This window comes from Rhinolophus sinicus, linkage group LG02 (genome assembly GCF_036562045.2).
Source record: "Rhinolophus sinicus isolate RSC01 linkage group LG02, ASM3656204v1, whole genome shotgun sequence".
Taxonomy (NCBI): domain Eukaryota; kingdom Metazoa; phylum Chordata; class Mammalia; order Chiroptera; family Rhinolophidae; genus Rhinolophus; species Rhinolophus sinicus.
Window position 1 is genome coordinate 186,625,896 of NC_133752.1, and position 22,921 is coordinate 186,648,816.

Here is a 22,921-nt window from a genome sequence, read left to right on the forward strand (position 1 = left end):
TCACTACTGCCTTCCGGTTTCCATAATAAACGGGCCACATGCAGCAAGAACACTCAGAATTTAATAAAACTGACTCTCCTCCTGCGTTTTGTATCGCTACTCACTTCTAACTTCTAATTCCCCTCATTCGCCAGGCAGATTCAGATTTGTTTTGTCAGCCCGAAATTCTCCTTTCGCCAATTTTTCTTCACAAAAACTCTTCCAAGGCCCAGCCCGGATGCCACACAGCTCCAATGAAAACTTCCAACTCCCAGGCCTCCATGGTCCCAGAACATGTTGTGTATACATCCCCGTAATACATTTTCTATCACACCTGGCATCACTTCTTGATCATGAAATCCACAGCGTGTTCCTCTTTAAATGTCTAACCGTGTTTCTCGCAGTGCATAACAAGAAGTAGGCACTCAGTCGATCCGTGGTGCCCAAGCTGTTAAAACACAGAAGGCTGGGTCCCACCCCCAGAGATGCTGACTGAGCAGGTCCTGGGGAAGGCCCAGAAATCTGCATTTCTAACAATCCCAATGTATGCTGGGGCTGCCCGTCCAGAGACAGGCACTTTGAGAATCACTGCAAGAGATGTTTGTGGAATGAAGAGATGACTGAATGAATGAAACTTTCCCTTAAAAATCCTATCCCCAAGAACTCCAAAAATGAGCTTTAGAAGAATCAAGACAAACGGTATTACCAACATTCACTTCTGGGTGAGGAGCGAAAATCAGCAGGGAACCAGAAGAAGGAGAATTTTAAATATCAGAAAGACTCGAGAGTTACCATCTGGTTTTCTCTTAGCCCTGACTGTGTAACTTCTTATAATCAGGCCAGAAATTAAAACTAGGTTCCTTTTTCTGACTCAATCATACATTAAAAACTATTCTGGACAAACACTCTGACCAGGGAAGTCCAAGACTTAGAATTTTTCATAAGAAAATAATCAGAAATGAATGTAAAAATGATGTCCAAGGAAGGTCACTAAAGCACTATTTATAATAACCAGAAATTTGAAACAACTTAAATGTTTGACAAAAGGAATTAGAGTCCATACGTTATGGTATTTCCATAAATGGAATACTATAAAGCCTTTTAAAATGTCCTTATAAGGGAATATTTACTGATATAGGAAGAGATGCATAGTATAAAAAAATGGAAAAAGAAATCAAGCTGAAAAAACAGTATAAACAGTATGAGCTAACTTTGAATAAAGACTGCATACAGATGTAGAGCAGTAGATAAAAATATAAATATGCATAGAGAGCTATTTATCAAAGTAGGAGCTAGAATAGAAATTATATTTTAATTTTTACATTTGTATTTTAATCATTTCTGCAGTAAATATATTGTTTGTGTAATTGTTTTCCAGGACATTTCAAAAAAATGATATGCTGTGGGAAGTTAATACTCTCCATTTCTTCCCAGGAGAAACCAAAGAGTTAAAGCATGGGCATTTTTACAAGCTTCCCCCCACTCCACCCTTCCACAAACACCAACTACAAGGGACTCCATTGGTAAAGCAAGCATCTGTTGCATCAACAGATCCTTCTTCTTTCTCGAAGTTTCCTGGACCTGCTCAAAGGTAATTCCTCACTCTACGAGCCTAACTTTGAGTCACTTGTGACACCACCCAACCCCTAGCATCAGCTTTGGAACATGACATTTACAATGTATCCTCCGTCACTTGGTCACCCAACAAACTGCCATTTTTCAGAAATCACACTATCTCATACTGGCTTTCCATAGGCAGGTTGCTTAGCAACCGCCAAGGAACTGGGAAGATGGAAGATATTTTATGACCAAATTGAGCCGTGATACGTGTGTCTGGTTGCATTCAAGGTAACCAAATAAAAGATAACACTCATCTATTTTTGCATCATGAGGAAAAATATACTTGGCTCCTGCCCAGAAGGGCAATTACCTAAAAATCTTGGCACGCCCCATGGTATGAGAAATGGTAACCGATACGGGGGTGAAAAAAAAAAATCACTGACCTTCATAAATACTGATGATATGAGGATGGTTGAGGGATGACATGATCTCAATCTCTCGTCTGATGTGAACCATGTCTTGTTCATCCTTAATTTTGTCCTTACGAATGGATTTTATAGCAACCTATAAAGTCAGGAAATGAAATGTTACTCGGCGAACTAAACAGACGCAAATCAGCTATTGGGGGAGTTTGGAAAATAAATACAGATGTTACTTGTTGGCAGAGCCGACAATAACCAAAACAAAGCTTCGAAATACCCCCTGTCATGTCTTTCATTTATAGCAGAAACACCCTTCTCCCGACAACAGAAAACATCAGGTTTTAACAGCCTGGGGTTTGGGATGGTGGATTTTTTTTTTTTTTTTTCATATAGCGGAGGCTGCTTCACGTGACCAGATTCATTTACTCTAGGAAGCCTGATCCTTTGAAAAAAGAAAAAAAAGAGCACTCAGTTTACAGGGTATCAATGATTAAGCATGAATAGGTGAAATTAGTATCACTCAGCTCCACCGTGCAGCTGGCGGTGATGGCTACAAAAAGCCTAGTTGCCTGCCCAATCTAGAGGCCAGTTCTGCTCAAACCTTGGGTTTTAAGCTCCAGGTTATACTGTGTTTACGCAATTGCTCAGAAGCCAAATCCTTCCTCTTGCTCAAGGCACTGTCAATAGCACATGATGTGACCAAAAGGCTCTGCCAGAGAAAAATCAGGGTAAAACCGAGGGAGTGACAGCTCGACTCCCTGCCCTGCCCCAGTTGATTCCAAAAGCTCCATACCAATGTCTCCTGCAAATACAAACCATTGAGAATTGCCAGGGCCAACACACAGAGCAATTACTCAAAAGAAATCCATAAATAAAAAGGCACTAAATGACAATGGGAATCCAATAAGGAAAAATATACTGAGGGTGCCAAAAAAAATGTATACACATGACTTGTATTCATCTTTTGTTATCGGTCTATATTGAGTATTATAATTTTAATAGTTTTTTCCTTTCTTAAAATATGTATATATATATTTTTGGCACCCTCTGTATTTGCCAATGGATTCATCTTTGCTCATGAACAAGTTGGTTGGCAATTTAATTCTCCTTGGTTCTAGGGGGACAAAAACTACTTTGGTGGGAAAGGTATCCATGGGTAACAAGGAAGCCCGCCAACCAATTTGCTGGCAGCTCCAAAAACCTGCTTCGTCCCCTCCAGACTGGTGCTTCTGCGGCCTCCACTCACCGAGACCACCCTTTCACAGATAAAAGGCGGTTAAACCATCCTCTGGATTACAAAGGCATTAAGTGCTCTGGAGAAAAATAAAAAGTCCTTATTATCAGCAGCGCAGTACCACACCTTACTATCGCAGGGTGAACAAACCCTAGTCAGCTCCAGCAGGATGATACGCACTCCTGTGAACAATCGCAGCTTCCGGCTTGTGCCAGGTCCTGACCAAACACTATACATGGAAACATTTCTAAAATACAGTGAGGCCACCAATGACTCAACAAGAATGGGGAAACTATTTTTATTATTGTTTTTGCTATTTACTGACCTCCCCAAAACAGATTAGGTCAGCTAGCAGCTTCTTGTATTTCTCCTTTGCAGAAACTTCCCCAAGGGAAATCGACTCAGTATTTGTGCCGTTCCTTGACTCTACACTAGTGGGAATCTTAGTCACTGCTTTATCTCCAGTGCTTTACACTGCGCTTGGCACGTGGCAGACCTGAGAAAACACTTAGTGTGGGCAGGCAGGCATGGAGACAGACAGAAAGGGAAGGAGAGCCGAGAAGGAAGGGAGGAGGGAGGGGTTGATGTTCTTCGGTGATGAGAGCCCAGACCAGAGACGAGATAGTGGAATTGGAGCAAAAAAGGAAGGACCACTCCTGCCAAACACAGCAAGACAGGCACGATTGTAAGATGACTCAGGATTTCTTTGACATCCTACCTACATGGGTAATCGAGGACTGGAGAAAGCAGAGAGAAAACACAGGACGTCCTGCTGGATAAAAGGAGGTTGCACAAAGATGAATGAGCTTCCAGCTACAAGGCCCCTTTTCACCACAGTGCCAGGCTCAGAACTACCCCAGACCTTCAAGACAGCCCCATTCAGTTTGTAGCAAGAAAAGCTTCCGTATGCTGACGTCAAATGTAAAGATATGCTTGGAAGGCTTTATTTTATCTGAGCAGGGCCTGCGATCCTGAAAGCTGGTTCTTGGAGGAAGCAGACAGTGAACACACACAGACAGGAGGATGTGGGTAGTAGCTACTGGACCAACTCCTACATTCCTCCCTGAACTAAAGACGGCCTAGGGGAGAAACCACCCGTTTGATTATGCAGCAGGCTGAACTTGGCCTCCAGGAAGCCCTATTGTCAAATGACAATAAGAATACATTCTTTTACCATCCAGGGTCAGGGGAGGGTGACGACATTCCGGGGGATAAGAAAATAAGCCCACTTGTCAATTCCCCCCAACAGTGGAGCCAGAGGCCGAGGGTCCCACGGTGCATTTGCCAGGGGGATGCTTCCAGCCCAGTGTGAAAAGGGGAATGCCCACATTCTAATAAAACCCCACTCAGCACTGAGGAAACTAAATGAGCTCCATAAATGTTAATAAGCATGGTGGTTGTCCTCCCACAAAAGCTTCCCTCTTCTGACAATGAATCTTCTATTGAAAATGTAAGAGGGCTCATTCTGCGCCCGATTTCAAAGGGATGGCGGGAAGTCAGGAGGAGACAAATGCTAGAAATCACTTAGAACTGTGTAACTGCCAAGATCATGAGGAAGGCTTTCAGTTCAACTCCCAAGAGCAGTGAAATGACTCACCCAAGGTCGTAGAGCCAGTTAATGGCAAACCACAAAAACAATAACGATAGGAATAATAGCAGGCACTCATGGAACACCTAATATGTAGTATGGACACCGTGCTGAGTGCTTTGCACACCCCAGAGCTTTAGACCCTTCTCATCATTCAAGGTTCAGCTTCACGCCACCCCTTGGAGAAGGCCGTCTCTGACACCTCTAGCTGATAAGCCCCCCCCCCCCCCCAGCCACTTCCTTCTCTCTACACTTTTCCTCATTTTATTTTTATCTTCTTTGGGCCATTTTCCACCATCTGAAATTATCTTGCGTCTTTGTTTGCCTATGGGCCAAATCCAGCTCCAGTCCTGTTTCTGTAGGACCCAGAGAGCCAAGAGTGGTGGTCACACTTTTAGAGTTGTTTAAAAAGGAGGAGGAGATCAACAAATGTAGCTCCTGCAATGTAATATAGCACCTGCTTCATGAAGTTGAAGGATAAACTGAGCCAGGGCACAGTGAAGCAGTATTACATAATGGTTAGGGATATGGCTTCGAGCGCTGGCGAAATCCCTCACGAGCTGTGTGACTTTGGACAGGTTACATAACCTCTCTGTTTTCCAGTTTCCTGCTCTTTCAAGTAGGGGAATAACTACCTACCGCATGGGTCCCTCCCTATGAGGATTACATGTTAGGTGCTTAGCATGTGCCTGGCCCGGGGTAAGTGCCCAATAAATCTCAGCCATGTTTAACCCAGAGAATGTCTCATACTTATGGCCTTCCTTCCTTCCTTTTATCCTCAGAACAAACTTGACTTCCTGCGGGTTCCTCATGGGACAGCAAGCGAAGGCCTTGGAAATGGAGACCGGGTTTCCTCCCAAAGTACATAAAGGGCAGGAGAGTATCCCTGCTGGGTCTTTAAATTGGACCCTCATCTGAAATGTCAGGAAGCTCAGAGCCACTGAGGCCTACCATAATCATCACAGCATCTAAGTGTGAGCCCAGACAGAAGGGTGGACAACTTGAACCCTGGACCACCTTTCCCCATCTCCTTCTCATGGCTGCCCATCAAGGGAACAGGGGAATAAGACCTTCCTCCTCCTTAGCATCAAAAGTCTGACTCAGGATATCTGCTTCAGCCTTTCTGGATCTTGATTGTTCATTCCCTTACTCCTTAGAGCACCTACCAGGTACCAAGCATAGTGCTGAGACAACCCAAAAGGCAGCCAACAATATTCTGTCCCAGCCCTCAAGACAGGAGGCGGTGGGGAGAAGGGCAAGAAGCACAAGTGACACAAAGAACTACATAAGTTCCCTCATGGCCAAGGGCTACCAAAGACACGCGCAGAGATGCTAGCATGATGGAGAAAAGCTCCTCTCCGGTTTTCTTCCATCCTCACCCACATCTACAGAGACAGGCGAAGGTAAGGAAAGGCCCAGCAGGAAGAGATTACCAAATGTCTGAAATCATACACCCTCAAAAAAAAAGAAAAAGAATCCAATTTGTTCCTGCATGAGTCACACAGATTTCACTCCACCTTCAAAATGACTGGAGCCGGGAACTCAGGTGTTTGAGCCCGACACACAGCACAGTCACTTTCATAAATGTCCCACGTCTAGACGGCACCGTGTGCCTTATAAAACGGTCTGCTTTTAAATAAGGCCACCCTACAGTTTAATGTTTAAACCGTATGCAGCAAGCAGCAGGTCTGGCCGTGGATCTGCAAACTCTACCCTGTAGTGCCTGCCTGTTTAAGAGGCAAACAGCCCAACCAATTTTCACCCCTTGTTAAATGTAACAGGCCCAGGTTCCTCTTCCACAGAAGCAGTTTTTCCTTTTTTTGAATAATCACCAACACCACCTACTCTGCAACCTGCCACAGAGGCCGCTATGAATATTAAGAGCTCAGTGATCTAGGCAGGGTTAATGGGGAAGCAGAGCAGCATGGTGAAAGCTCAGGTTTTTACTGGCTGGGTGAGCTTAAGCGAGCCTGAACCTCACAGGTCTCAGTTTCCTCACCTGTAAAATGGGGTTAGCAAGTGCTACCTCCTGGGGCTGTTGTAAGGAGTGAAAATGATGTAATTAAACTTCTTGGCACACAGTAGGTGTTCAATGAACGGTGGTGACTATAAATGAGTCCTATCAGACACAGGGTCCTAGACCATATTTTAGGAATGATGAACCCACAGCAAATCATCTCTCCCCTCCCTGTTTCCCCCACACATCTTCCCCCTCCCCGCATTTATACTGAGGCAACGGCAGGTTAAAATTAAAATTCATATTCAGCCTGCATACTCACATACAGCAGGGCAGACAGCTGTCTTCCTGGCCTGCTTTGGGGAGAGAGGAAAATTCTAGGCAGGTTGTATTTCAGGCTCTCACCAGGAGAATCACAGCCCTCTTCCCTCTACAGTCATGTCCCACAGATGCTCATTCACTGCCATATGTCGGCGGCCTTCAGGGAGTGTTCTGGAACAGTGCCGCTCAAAAAGGGGTCATGGGCATCTTGCTAATATGCAGATTCGGAATCCAAAGGTCAAAGGTGGGGCCTGGGATTCTGCATTTCTAGCAAGATCCCAGGGGATGCCAATGAGGCAGGTCCAGGGACCACCCTTTGCGGAGCAAGACCTTAGTGCTCTGCTCTTGGCCTTGACATATCCATATTTTTAAATCAGTGGCAATAGCTTAACAGCAGTGACTAACGATTCATTAAGTGTTAACCATGTGCCAGTGGGCCTTACCTTATTTACTCCTAACGACAGCCCCATTTTACAGGGGTGGAAACTGAGGCACGGAGAAGATAAATATTGCCCAAATTAGCTCCATGTAAAAGATGGAGCTAAGACTTGAACCCAGGCAAGCTGAGCCTAAAGGCTGCTGATTCTTGAGACTGTGCATAAAGTTGGAATGGACAGCACATATGGCAGGTGACAGACTCTCTCAAAGGACCCCAGTCTCCCAAGTCCAGTGTAATGGGTCCCCTCCAAGCAGATGAAGTTTTACAGGGTCATATGTGAGGTCCCAGGAGGTGGCACTGGGGGAGTAAGCAGCAGGGAAGACGCACGGCCATAAACACGGCATTAGCATCACTTCGTGAGAACAAGTTTGCATTATCTGGCCACAGGAGCTGGCAGCTTCCCTGCCATTCACAAGATGTGATCTCACATCCAGCCACATTCTACGGGAGCTGCAGGGCACTGAGTCAGAGGCAGAACAGGGACCTTTCTAACCAAAAGGCCAACGGCCACTTGCAGTGGAAACAGGCAGCCAAGTTGGAGGCCAGCGTACGGGCTCCTGCTCTTGTCCGGTTGATGGTCAGAGTTTGGACAAGGCACAGCTCCATTGGGGCCACACAGGTCCAAATCTCCCCAGGATCACCAAATGGCTTTCACTCAGAAAGGCTGTGCCGGGCCAGCACCCTGGTGATGCCACCCAGGAGGCCGTTTTGCAGCCAAAGATCCTAATTCCATGACCCCCCAGCTCTCTGAGCAGCCTGGCCAACTCAGGACAACATCCTAACAAGTTGCCATGATGCAACTGGCCCCACAGGGACCCGAGCCAGCAACGCCGCGGGGCCCACGGGCTTCTTCCTCTCCGGACTGTTGATTCATGTTGTTACATGGATGTTTTTTCAGACAGAAGCAGGTTGGAAGCCAAGAGTTGTATCATCAGGCTCTGAGAAGAGCCACCCCGATGCCAAGGAGCACAGCCTGTGTAAGAAAGAGCTTTTTCTTCACAGAATGGCCTCACACCACTCACCACCACCCGTCCTTCAATCTTGTAAGAAGTTCTGAACTACAGAATCCTCTAGAACTCAGTTCTCAATCCTCTCCATCCCAAAACTCCCCATCAGAGATGATGTTTCCTCAGGTGATACTGATTATTCTCCTGCCATGAAAAAAAAAAATGTGTTCTATTTCCAGAATTTAAGCAGCAAATCAGATTTTGATTTGGCGGTGCCAGGGCCTGCTTAGGAGGACCGCAGAGAGGCCTGGGACGTTTTTATTTACACATATACTCCGTCCTTGCTCTCCGTCCCCTCCCCCTTCAAGGACTGAGCTAAGACTGTCATTACTGCATGTGGGGATGCCTCCTGGGAAGTGGAATTAATGACGAAGACGCCATGTGCAGATGTGCACTCCCTGTAGGGTGGGCGTTGGGGTTTGTAAACACAAGATAGTGGCCATGGCTGAACGAGCAGCGAAAAGAAGGCCGATGGGAAATTAATACCAGTAGCAATGCCAAAAGCAAGCAACAAAGCAGCTCGGAGCACACAATTAGATTCTTGGAGAGAGCAATCTTCCAAAAGGTGGTGAGCGCACCGCTTGCATTAGATCCCCTGGTTGGGGAAAAAGGGGAAACTGATTGTCAAAATGCAGATTTCAGGGCCCAGCCCCCAGATCTACTGAATTGGAGCGTGTGGGGCAAGCTGGTATCAGCATTTCTTACAAGCTTCCCAGGTGACGCTGTTGCACTCTGAAGTTTGAGAAATGCCATCTTAAACCACAGTCCATGAAGCCATGACGGCCCTTATTATTCTGTGACTTAAATATGACACCGTCATATCAAACATTAGGTGATGAGTGAAAATTAATGAGCTGCCCCTCTATATAGAGGGGAATTATAAACACGCTGCTTCCTGAAGGGGACTCCATGAACCAAATTAATTTACCCCTTGGCAAATGAAAGGCTTGTTCCCAGCAGTCGTTCCTCTCATCCGAGCCCGAGGCGGGCCTGTGGATGCTGGAAGGGCATGGAAGCTGGCTGCCGATGGATCACTCCATGCTCGGCACACAACCTGGGGCTCCCACGCCTGGTAAAAGTGAATGTGTGCAAAGGAGGCGAGGGGAAGTGAGCTCCCGAGCCTCACGTCCTGCTCTGCTTTGTGAGAGAGGGTCTGGCTGCAGCTGCGAGGAGCCTTCTTACCAGGATCCTCTGAAGTCTCTCCAGGCTCTGCTCCAATAAACACCCCTAAGGCTCCCTGCATGAAAAGGCGTCTAGTAGCACCGGAGACGCTACACTGGCAACCAGAGTCACAGAAAGACGAAAAATGCAAAGCTGTGGGCAAGCAGCTATTTATTTTTCGACTTTCACGTTTCCAAAAGCCAAATGCAACACCACCTCCGAATTCTCAACTGCCACGGCTCTTCTTCTAGGTAACAAGTACCCTGGAGACGGAGGGAAAGGGATGGACCGGAGGGCTGAGGTTACTTAGAAGCTGGACAACCTCAGCTGGTAGCAGCCTGTGGCTCTGATGCTGTTTATAACACGGATTGGATAAGCTTAGGGTTGTGCAACCTTTATTTATCAGCCTCCAAGCCCAGCAGAGTCCCAGCCAGAACTGCTAACAAACCCAGCATCACCACTTAGGCCCTGTTCACAGCATCGGTCACAGCAACTTGGCCCAGGTGCCCCCTCAGAGAGGTCCTCAGGGAAGCACGTTACAGCCTCAGTCTCCTCATCTACAAATGAGGGTGACCAGAGCACCAACCCCACAAGGCTGCCGTGGGGCTCGTAGCAGATGGTATATACAATGGAGGGCAGAGAAGACCAACGGTCACTGGCATAGGATAAGTGAGTACCATTACCATCAGCAGATGTTAGAGCTGCAAGGATCTCAGAATGTCCTATTGCCACCTCAACTCCCCCATTTTCCAGATGAAGAAACTGAGTCCAGAGGAGATTAAAGCACAGTCCAGGTTCATGCAGTTAACAGTAGTACTGCAATTGCACCAGGAGTCCTGAGTCTCACTTACTCCAGGCTGGGGTTAACACTCTGGGTAAGGAGTCCTAACCAAATTCCACAGCCTAAGCCAGCAGCAGGACAGAAACTGCCAGAGAAAGGTTCCACATTTACATACGAGGCGGGCTCCAGGGCAGCAAAATCCCGAAACTGATATATTATTAATGCACCGAGATGGGCAGTGACAGGTACTCCTAAATGTGCTGGCAAATTATGACCGCAGCGTGGGGTGTTATTTCAGCTTCATCTAATGCTAGGGGCCTGTCCTCACACAAACATGCTGGGGACACTGTTTTCAGTCCATTTCAGTCCAAACCTTGTTCCAATTTCTGAAGCCTGATTTGATATCATACGTGAATAGGCACACGAAGTTTTTACCCCATTATTTCTTAATTCACTGAAAACATCGCTTTTAAATATTAACTTCAGGTTGCTACTGAATCACTGACCTTGGGAACAATGAACAAGGGACACAAAAAGCCTAAGGAACGAAATGAGTTTTCCAAAGAGAAAGGAAATCAGTCAATTGAATTTAGCTGATCCAGGTGAGAACAAAAGGAAAAAAAAGTTTTTAACTTCTTAAGATGGTAAAATACATGTAACATGCAAAAAAAAAGGTGGGGGGCATGACTTTAAATTTTAATTCATATTTTAACCATGGGGGACTTTATAGCTAAGGGAAAGAGATGATTCTTTAGAAGTTATTTTTATCCTGACAGATTCACTCTTACTCAGAAAACTGATTTATGGCAATGAGAGCATGCAAAGACCTATCAGCTAGGGAAGGAACAATAACCCAGGCTGCAATTTGTCCCCCTGGAGGCCTCATTCATCATCTCCTCACAAGCAGAAGCTTCTTTTCCTTCCAAGGGAAGCTCTCATTGTCCATTACCGAGAGAGTTAACAGACTGGTTCCTGCTCCACAGCCCAATTGCAACATCCATCTGGATGCTTATCAGCCCTCTAATTCCCGCCCCACAAACCTGCCTGGGAGGCCTGTCACAGCAGCACCTCCGGCTACAAACGTCCAGCCCCCCCAAGGAGCGTGCTCCGTCCGGGCACTTTCTGCCACCCATCAGGCAGGTTGCCTCCGTGAGCTTTATCCAACACCTGTCACTCAGTTCCTACGCTGGGAGAGACTGGGGCAGGGGTCTGCGGTCAGTACAGGGACCCCAGGAGCAGCCTGGCAGAGGAGTGTGTTCATATCCCCGATACCTGTGTTTGTCCTTCTGTCTGCCAGCATCCCTCCACACCCTATCATCTGCAACTAACTCCTTCAGCTGACCCGCTCCCCCACGTCCACCCCCACCGTGCATATACAGGACCCCTTTCATAACCTCACTCATGGCTCTTGTAGGGCTTCATTCGCACCGGGACCTCTTCTGTCTCCTTCACTACATCCCGTCTAGTGCCTAGCAGGCACCTGGTATATAGTAAATGCTAAAAAGCTATTGCTGAAACGGACCCCAAGTATTTAAAAGGACCCTTCACATAAATGCTAAATGAAGTAATTCAGACAAAGAAAGACAAGTGCTGTATGATCACACCCGTGAATCTAAAAAAGCCAAATTCATAGAAACAGAGTAGATTGGTGGTTGCCAGGAGCAGGGGGGGTGGGGGTGGGGGTGGGGGAAATGGGGAGATGTTGGTCAAAGGGTAAAAACTTCCAGCGATACGATGAACAAGTTCTGGGGATCTAACGCACAGCACGGTGAGTACAGTTAACAATATTGTGTTATACACTTGGAAGTTTTAAGAGAGTAGATCTTAAATACTATCACCACACACACATAAAATGATAGTTTTTGTGTAAGGGGATGAAAGGGGTGGAGGTATGAACCAACCTTATCGTGGTAATTATTTCTCAATATATATGTGTATCAAACCATTACTCTATACACCTTAAACTTACGTATGTCATATATCTAAAGTCAGTCATAGCTCAATAAAGCTGGGTGGGAAAGGACTCTTAAAAAAAAAGAAAGCCATAGCAGGACATTTCATCATCCCACAGCCACCTGCCACCAAGTCTTCTTTTACTTGCTAATCTCTCAAGCGTTGAATCCTTATGTGTCCCGAAATCACTGAGCCTGAACTTGCTGGTCTTTAAAATGAGATAATAAGAGCGCCCACTCCAGAAGGGCTGGGAGAGAATTCACGACAGCTAAAAGTAATCGTAACAATCACCAGTTATCAAGCGCTTAGTATACGCCAGGCACTGTGCACCGTTGCGTTAAACATCTCAACCTCTCATTAAATTCTTGCAAAAACATGATTGTTTCTGCTTTCTCAATGAATATAAACTGACTCTGAGGAAGATTAAATAACTCGCCCTGGGGCACACAACTAATGAATTGGAGAGCTGGATCTCACTAAACCCAAAGACCATACTCTTAACCTCTGTACCACTCCGACGAAGCAAGCCGTACTTTGCCTGACACATGGTCGGTGTCTGATGGATATGAGCTCAGTCGGAGTCTCTGGAGATGAAGGCCCACCAAAGCCACACAGACCTGCCCCCACCCTAAGTCTTTTTTTAAGCTAAAATCTGAATCACTTCCATCTTCACTGGTGTTCCTTGCTGCTCTCTGTGAGGCCAGCCCATGCAGCTGAGCAGAAGGCAGCACTGGACAGGAGGGTCTGGGAGGCATGTCCCTAAAATGATGCAATAATGAGTCAATTCTCCAGTCAGCAATTTTGGGAAATCTACTCCGAAAAAAGCATTGATACAGGTGCAGTAAAACATGACTCAGACCTACCTAACCTTCAAGTTGCTTACAATCCAACTGGAAAGGGTAGCGGACATGGAGGCTCCTCTCTGACCTGCACGCATCCAACTTTCTACGAGTAGGAACATCCTGACTTTGCGCTGGGGAGTAGCCCTACCCCATTGGATGCAGTTTTAAAGAGACTGTCAGTCAGGATAATTAATTCACTCTTCCCACGCCAATGGGTGGACCTCTGATCCTAGAGTTTGCCTAAGGAGATACTCTTTCGCCAGAATTGAATTTTGAGTGGTCTGAAAATGGCAGAGGCATTCATTCCAACAACAATCTCTGAAAAGACAATTTATTATTACTTCGTCCTACCTAGATCCTCGGGGCTTCCGTGGGTCTTGTCTTTTGCCAAGCCTGGCCCTATGGGATACACCACACCACATAAATTCATTTTCTCCTTAAATGAGTCAAAGAGTCCATTTCTATCACTTGCCACCAAGACCCTTCTACTGGGAAACGTCAATGAGTCGATGTGGGAAGAGAAAACAAAGTTACTGAGCAGGTTACTAAGAACAAGGTTACCTGCTATGTTGTGGGCTACAGAAGCCAAAGAGGGCTCCAGGGAGCAGGTGGGACCTGAGATGGAACCAGAAGATACACAGGCTTTGGCACAAAGAGACTATCAGTTAAGGTACTTCACCCTCCTTGTGCCAATGGGGAGACACGTGACCCTAGAGTTTGGCCAAGGAGAAGCTCTTTGTAGGACTCTAAGACACTTCCCAGCCAAGTGTGCTTTTGTGAGATCACAGGTGAACTGGTGTACCTGTGCAGAGGTGGGGCCTCCCGATAAGTCCCTCTGTGAACGGCTCCCATGTCCACCTGTGTTTCACTCACTCCTAAGTAAGACCAGACTGAGGTCTCACTTTGCTCAGTTATTCACTTTTCCATCCCCAAAAAGAGCCAGGAAAGTATCTCCACTGTCCCTTTTGCTCACTATTTCACTCGAGGTACTAGTCGAAATGCCATCACCAGGTCCCATCCAGATACAGTGCTTACAATAATTTCCTTTCACACCACAATAAAGCTATATTAAACCGTTGTGGTATTTTGTCTTTTTTTCTTTCTTAATCTGGCTCACTGCAGGTTCAGTAAGGATCATTTTGACCAATCTTACAGAAAGGTGCAGGAAGTCTAGCCATATTCTCTGCCAATAATGTTCACACCTCTAAAAGAGTTACCAGTTGTTATGGACTGAATTGTGTCCACCCCTCCCCAAATTACTATGTTGAAGCCCTAACCCCAGGCATGACTGTTTTTGGAGATGGGCCCTTTAAAGAGTTAATTAAGGTTAAATGAGGTCATAAGGGTGGGGCCCTGATCCAACAGGGTTAAATGTCCTTATAAGAAGAGGAAGAGACACCCAAAGCATGTGCACACCAAGGAAAGGCCATGTGGGGACACAGCAAGCAGGCAGCCATCTGCAAACCAGGAAAAGAGCTCCCACCAGAAACCAACCCTGCTGGCACCTTCATCTTGGACTTACAGCCTCCAGAATTATAGGAAAGTAAACTTCTGTTGTTTACGCCACTCAGTCTGTGGTTGGTCTCTCTGTTATGGCAGGCTGAGCAGACTGACACACCAATCATTCATTGTCCACGCCCCCTAAATCGTAGTCAACATATAACCTAACAAAAGGGAGGGTAATTCAGGGTCCATACCAGGCAGAGTGAGCAGAGAATGCAGGACAGGAACCCTAATTGCTTTGTTCCCCCCATGTCCCTAATATCTAGGAGAGATTGGCACCCCAGCAGACATTCAATAAATACATGTTGAGTTGAACTGAATCCAATACGATGAATATCCTAAGTCTTAATTTTCACAAGAATGATTCCTTTCTCACCCATCAACCCACCACCACCAACCTGGCCCAGTATATACAAGTTGCTGAATTCAGTCAACCTGCACGGATGATATCCTGGATTCCACTCTGGTCCATATTGCTTTTGAACTTGTGGATAAGACCACAAACCCATAGATGCGATACCACGGAGTGAATGACCACCTCCTATGTATACAATGCCACCCCACTGTATTTTACTCTCCTCACCATCCCTCAGTCAGGCAGAAGAGGGGAACTGAAACTGGGAAAAAGAACTAACTCTCCAAATCCCCCACAGGTCCTAAAGTCAACACCCAAGTTGCAACCCAGGTACTTGGATTCTGTGGCCAATGCTGCTTCCGCTGGCCCACACCTATTTCCACATTTCATCAAATCTATGGAAACATGGGGTAAAGAACAAACACCCTGAGTCCTGGCCTTGTGATACTTCCTTTCTCTGAAGCTTAAGCCTTGGGGAAAACTAAACTCAGATATCGGACGGTTCAAACGTCATCAACAATCTGGCCAGGGAGCTAATCAGAACAATTTGAGAGCTCGGCTAAACAAGGACACCCCTTCCTGGATCAAGCATTGTCTTTATGGCACCACTTCATACGAACCATTCCCTTACAACAAAACTGTCAAATCCAGCAACCACAGGCCAGAAACATCCCAGCTGAACCCCGCCAAGCTGCTTTCTGATGTACTGTACACAGAAATACCAATATTCCCCAGATGTTCTCCATGTAAAACATTTGGTTTGAGACACAGCCCTTCTTTCCTCAAAACTCTTACATTTGTTTAATGGACTCATACAGTTCAGCTAAAATATCCTGGAGCAAATATCTGAAGCCAGCCCAGCTCAGATGCAAACATCCCATCTGCAGAAAAGACAAACAAGTAAATAAGACAAACCTCCCCAAGATTTATGCTCCCTGCATCTTTAAGAAGGTCATAAAATGTAAGCAATGTACAGATAGTAACGTATGTTGCTTTCAAGTGTGTTTCTGCGCCCGTCTCCATATTAATCTAAGACTGATGTTCCAACAGAGAGTAGGTCTGGCATGCTGAAGACGAGGCTACATTCTGCTTCTTCCTCCCTCAGAAAAGAAGTTAAAAAAAAAAAAATCTGTCACCTGAGCAACGTAGATGATCGAGGTAAAGGTAGGTTTTTTCTAGATCCAGTTATACATATGTACCAGTAGCTCCTTATTCCAAAGCCACTTTCTAGAACACAGGTGGCGAAATGGGAAATGCACTGGACCTTGAGTCAAGAGACCCAGCTTGGCCACATACTAAGTGGGTGAGCCTGGCCTGTCCCACTCCCGGAAAGTGGCTCATCCTATTACATGAGAAGACGGAACTTCACTAGATTAACTGTCAGGGACCATTCCGCTGTGAAGACAACATGAATAAGGCAAATAAACCATTAGAAAAGCCACCCCAAGAAATGTCATCAAATCCATGCACTGAGCCCCCACAGATGGTCACCCATAGTTTTCCTACTAACAGTTCTAACAAGCTTGGTCACAGCAAATCTGTGGGGAAGTGGAAAAATAGAACTAGAAAGCCAGTGAAGACAACCTCACTGACAGAATCAGACAGGACAACTAACTTGACCTTCAATCTTGTCTTGAGAGTTTTCAGAATTGAGCACACATTATTTTTGCTTTAAGGAAAAGAAGACTCTTACCATTTAAAAAGGGCACCGAAAGGAATGAAAGCTGATAAGGGGGCAGACAGACAAACTCGAAACAGCAGACATGAGAATTCCAAAACACAGTACTGAGAATCATTTAGAAGTTCCCCAAAAACATAAAGACGAAGTTTAACTATCTTTAAGATACTCTGTTTTAAGAAGGCAAGAAAAGTGCAACCACTTGAGAAAGATTTCCATAATACATGGTTACAATTTTTTAAAAGCTTGGCTCTAAACGGCTGAGATTCAATGACCTGGAAAGATATATTTTGAGCTCTCCATTAAGTTATAACAGATCAAATTATATTAGTATTTCCACTTAACCAGTCAGTGCATCAGATTAACCAATGTTTTCCATTTCCTTGACTGAGAATAATGGCAGGTTGAAGAGCAGGTACTGTTGGGCTACCCCACACCCTTCTGTTCAGTTAGCCAACTACCCACCGCCATCCCAGCCAAGCCAACTGCTCCAATATGGCACCCACCACAGTCCATGGGACACCTCATTCTCCAACAAGGCCAGCAAATCTGGCATGATTGTAACTTTCTCCATTCTAAGGATAAAATTCCCCAGATTTCAGACTTGTGTTTACTCTCTCATCACTGCCAAGAAAATGCAATCAGATAACACATTAAAAACGCTCAGTAGTCTGCCCAACATACAGTATATGCTCCCAAACCGCTTTTTTAATTACAATTATTAACAAGTAGGCCTTATACGAGATGTGTATAAGTCAGAACACGACAGTGAGGCTGAGAGGTTGATGTCAGAGGGCAAAGTGAGATGGGAGTTGGGAGACAGTGAACAGCTGTAGCCTCTCTTAAGAGGACATTTCAGGTCACCCCACTAAAAGAAGTCCCTTCAAATGTACTTCTGTAGCCCCCAAGGAATCAATTTTGTAGGATGGAATTATTTCCCTGAAATAAACAGACACACAAAGGTCGCTACAACTGGGGCCTAAAAAGAAAACATGCTGGCTGCCGATTTACGGGCAGCCTCTGATGCAACAGAGCAAAAGGTCCTGGCCCACGTCCAGGTCCAGTGGGATGGCTTTGGATACACCAGTCCTCCCTGGAGAAAGCACATGGGGGGGCAAGGGTGGGGGAGAGGATTCGCCTTCCTGTGGGCAAGGTCCCTCCCAGCTTGACCAGTCATCGATGTGGACACCTTCAGGCGTGCAGACCCTTGGACCTCGGCAGTCAGCACGCTTTAGCCAGCACCTTTCAACTCCCGCAGTGCAATGCAGTAACCAAGAGCGCAGTTTAAAAATACTGATATCGGGGCCCCATCCCCAGAGAGCTTTAGAAAGGTCCCCAGTTACGTTAATGCTCAGCCAGGACTGAGAACCAGTGGGGTGGCAGGAAGAGTCACAGTGGGGCAGAGAGACCTGAATTTTGAACTCGGGTGTTACCTTGGTTACTTGAGCAGGTCAGTTACTCTTCCTGACCATCAGCTTCGTTACTGCAAAATGGGGCTAAGAGTCACCACACGTCACAGAGTTGCTGTGACATGAGATGACACATATAAACTGCTTCATTCAGTATGTCTTGCAGAAGGCACACACTAGGTATTCTAAAAATATCCACTCCTTTCCCTTTCACCCTCCTTCTTTCAAAGTTCTCCCAAGTGGGTCAGCAGTTCTGGGCACTCCCATCTCAAGGGGTCTCCTGCCTTGCTAAGTGGTTAACAAAGAAAGATACATCCTTCCTTATGTTGAACCCCCACCACATATACAAAACACACACACACACACACACACACACACACACACACACACACCCTGAACCTCTGCTGGGTGAAACAGATATATTCTACAGCAAAACTATGTGAAAATTGAGTCACAAGTAACAAAATGAAGGAACTCCTAGTTTTTAAGATTTGCTTTGCTTTTCCTGCCTAGAAGAAAACCTATCTTAGTTGTGACCCTTTCTCTGGCTATGTCTCTGTCCCCCCATTAGGCCAGGTGCAAGGCTCTTCCACCTGGGAGCACCACATAGGGCTGGTACATAGCAGGGCCAAGGAAAAGCCCGCCTAATGAATGAATGATGTTCCTTGAGGCCCGGCATGGGCATTTGTAGATCAACGGAGCTCATAATGCCCACACGTGTTAATCCCCCAAACAGGCATTTCATCCATACACCTGAACTTCGATTCTGAGCAACGGGCAGGAACGGAGATGAAGACCCGTGTGGTATTTGGGAGGCAGCTGCTCAAGTTCAGTGACCATGAGCAGCAGTGTCACAGCTCTTCAGGGTCTGAGCAGAGCAAACATGGGCAACTGACTTGATTTTCCATGCTTCAGTTTATCCCCTGTAAAATGGGGATAATAATGGTAGGTACCTTTTAGAGTTATCATAAGGATGAATTCAGGTCAGTGATTTAACATGCTTAGTCTCTCACCTGGCACAACCATGCAACTGTGTACTAGTATTACTATTTATTACTCCATGGGAGGATACAAGGCAAAGAGACCTCAAGCTTCAGGTCCAATATAAGGGTCCGGGGTCTTAAGGCCCTCCAGCAATTACAAGATGTGGACCGAAGAAAGTGGGGTAGTGTATCCCCAAGTAAATACAACTAGCTCCCCCTTGCTGTGTTTCTCAAAGTACAGACCATGGAGCAACCCCTTCTTCAGCTTTTTAACCAACACTTCAAGTGACTACGAGGTCTGACAATTAAGTTCGTGAACTCGCTGCACCGATGTTGCTAACCTTTTTTGATATCAGAGGGATTATTCATTATGAATTCGTACCAACTGGACACACAGTTACCCAAGTTTACTACTTAGAAGTGCTGGAAAGGCTGCGTGAAAAAGTTAGACAAAAACAACCTGAACTTTTCGCCAACAATTCATGGCTCTTGCATCACAACAACGCACCAGCTCACACGGCACTGTCTGTGAGGGAGTTTTGAGCCAGTAAACAAATAACTGTATTGGAACACCTTCCCCACTCACCTGATCTGGCCCCCAATGACTTCTTTCTTTATCTAAAGATAAGGGAAATATTGAAAGGAAAACATTTTGATGACATTCAGGACATCAAAGGTAATACGAGGACAGCTCTGATGGCCATTCCAGAAAAAGAGTTCCCAAATTGCTTTGAAGGGTAAACTAGGCACGGGCGTCGGTGCACAGCTTCCCAAGGGGAGTACATCGGAGGGGACCATAATGATATTCAGCAACAAGGTATGTAGCACTTTTCTAGGATGAGTTCTTGAACTTAATTGTCCACTTGAGATGTTAGTTAAAAGGCTGAAGATTCTCCAGGTCCCCCTGAGTCCCACCCCAGCCCTGCTGGATCAGACTCTCTGGGGTGGGTGCCAGGGACGGTGCATTTTAACAGACACACCCAGGAGATTCACATGTCCCCTGCACACTTAAGAACCATTAGAATTGGATAAGCTCCTACTCTAGAGAACCGTGTCTGTCTGCTCATCACATCTCCAGAGCCTCGCACAACGTCACCTAGTATGTGCTCAACAGATATCAGATGAATCCATCCAGTCAATAGTTCAACTCTAGAAGTATTCATTCAATTTTTTTTTTTTGCAAGACCCTCTATGTGTTAGGCACATGCAAAGCAATGCTGAACAGACAGACAACTTCATTCATTCATTCTAAAAATCTTTACTGGGTGCTTACTATATACCAGGCACTGTGCTAGACACTGGCAATACAGTAAAGATGGTGAATGCGGTTGCTAAGAGATAATTACAGTTAGTGACAAGTGCTACATATGGAGCTAATAATGCAAGGGCAAGGGTGGAGTGTGTCACTGCAATCATGAAACTCAGCCTCTAGAGCAGGGCTGTCCTTCAGAACGTTCTATGATGATGGAAATGATCTTTACTGCACTGTCCAATCAATGGTAGCTACGTGTCACAGAGGGTTATTAAATGCTTAAAAATGTAACTAGTATAACCAAGGAACTGAAGTTTTCATTTTATTTCATTGTATTAAGTTTTCATTTTAATAGCCACATGTGTCCATGAGAGACAGTGCAGATCTAGACGCAGAAAGAGATAAGTAAACTGGAAATTATAACACAAGGCAATATGTGCTATGGGCTGGGGGCGAAGGGGGGGGCGGGAAGGGGGGGGCATAGAGCACCATGTGTTATCAAATGCCTCTTACCCAATTACCAGATGCCCTAATGTTCTCTGGCTCTGGGAATGGAAGGAACAAGGTCAGGTACAACTTGGGCTGGAATTTTTATAGCCCATGATCAGTTGGAAGTGGTATGCAGCCTAGCCAAACCCTAGATACTGTGGTTAAAGAACACACCAGTGTCCGAAAAGCCTGCCCACAGCTGCCAGAGAGATCTCTTTCTTCCCCATCATTCCGCTGATGGTCATTTTGTCCTTGGCGAGAATGTCCCACTGGGCCCGAGACACTGCATGGATTTTATGAGATGTCTTCGCTTCAGGCATAAGTACAAATACAAGCCTCCTAAATTCCACCGGAAAATTGGTGGCTAATCCAAACATTTCATAAAATTAGAACTCATTGTGGGGCTGAAAGGAATTCAGACTGTGCCGCCACCAGAGAAATGCAAAATATTTGTTATAATTTTTTCCTTCATGAGCTGTTTTAAGAAGCAAGTGTTTTTCCTACTTGAAGCAAAAGAGGGGGGGAAATGGGAAAAATTTTGTTTTTGTTTTTATTCTGTGGTTTGCAAAAAGCATCACCAAATGAAAAATCGAGGAATCCTGCCTGACTCCCGAACCCTTCAGCGAGCAGAAATAATAAACCCTCCCAATCTTGGCTGCATCTTGCCTTTATAAAGATGGTATTTTTCCTGGAAAAAATGGCACTTTGGTGCTTTAATTTTCTTCTTGGGCTTTAGCCCCAGAATTTTTATATCCTGATACTTCACTAGCAAGAGAGACAAGGCAATCATTCATTCAGGTACGCATGCCTGCCTATCCCCAATATTTACTTGCCAAGCACTGTGTTAGGCACTTGGTACCCATCCGTAGGCAAAACCGATGGAAATCCCTGCCCCGGTGGAACACACCTTCTAGCGGTGGAAGACAAAGAAGGAAGGATTCAGTGTCTGCCACTTGGAAACAGTTTGGGGAGGAGACATGAGGGCTCACCAAACGCAAACTCGGGAAGGGGCTGGAATCAGATGGACTGCAAGAGAGCAGAAACCTCATCTGTCTCATCCTCACTCTCGCCCTATCGCCTAGCGCAGAGTGGCGTGTGACACATAGCAGGCACTCAACAAATATTTGTTGAATGAATAATGAATCATAAAACAAAAATCAGGCCCGGAGCTCTCATCTTACAGATCAGTTAGTTGTAGCGTTGTAGCCATGGGAAGAACGCTTCTTGCCCGAGGTCACACAGCACAAGTTGTGGCAATGGTGGGACAGGCCCCCAAGTCTCTTGACAACAGCCTTAGACTCATGACCCTCCACAGCCATTTAGCAAATATTTAGTGCATTCTTATTGTGTGCCAAGCACTGAACTAGCACTGGGAGGACATACATAAGTAAGACACAGAAAAATCAGGATCATGGGACGAAGTGCATCAAATGGCTATTTTCACAAGCCTGGAGACAACCTTCTCTGAGCTTTACATGTGGGTTCCACGAGTGTCTACCATCCACTGTGTGGGTGAAGAAACAAAGCAAGAAGCTACAAAAGCTTACAAGGCTCCATACCCACGAGAGGCCATGGAGTCCAGCGGTCACGGCCATGACTCAGAAGTCAGTCAACCCAGCTCTAAATCCCAGCTCTGTGATTTTGGGCCAGTCACTCAATCTCTCTAAGCCTCTCCTTCCTCAAGTGCAAAATGAACGCAATAATAATACAGGCTCAGAGGACAGAAGGCATGTAAAGTAGGCAGAACAGTGCCCGGTACACACTTGTCACTCACTAACTGTTTCCTGCTATTAGGACTGTTAGCAAAAGGGTCCTCCTTCTGCTCCGGACCTTCCTACACACTCACGAAGGTGGACATGATTAGTGGAGATTCACTTAATTCCTCCCCTCTCTAGGATTTCTGCTACCAGCAGCTTGCACACCCACTCACACACTGGTTTCTTCCCTGAGCATTCCGATTGATTCTGCCTGGGAAACAGACATCAATTAACCATGAGGAAGACACAAC

General features: G+C 45.8%; 1 protein-coding gene across 1 annotated transcript in view; it reads right to left on the reverse strand.

Moving 5' to 3' along the window:
• Nucleotides 1–22,921, reverse strand: part of NUAK1 (NUAK family kinase 1) — a 73,853-nt gene that overhangs the window by 38,527 nt on the left and 12,405 nt on the right. The window contains exon 2 of the mRNA XM_019728450.2: nt 1,983–2,103. Within this exon, the coding sequence (XP_019584009.2) occupies nt 1,983–2,103 (121 nt within the window). The remainder of the gene's footprint in view (nt 1–1,982; nt 2,104–22,921) is intronic.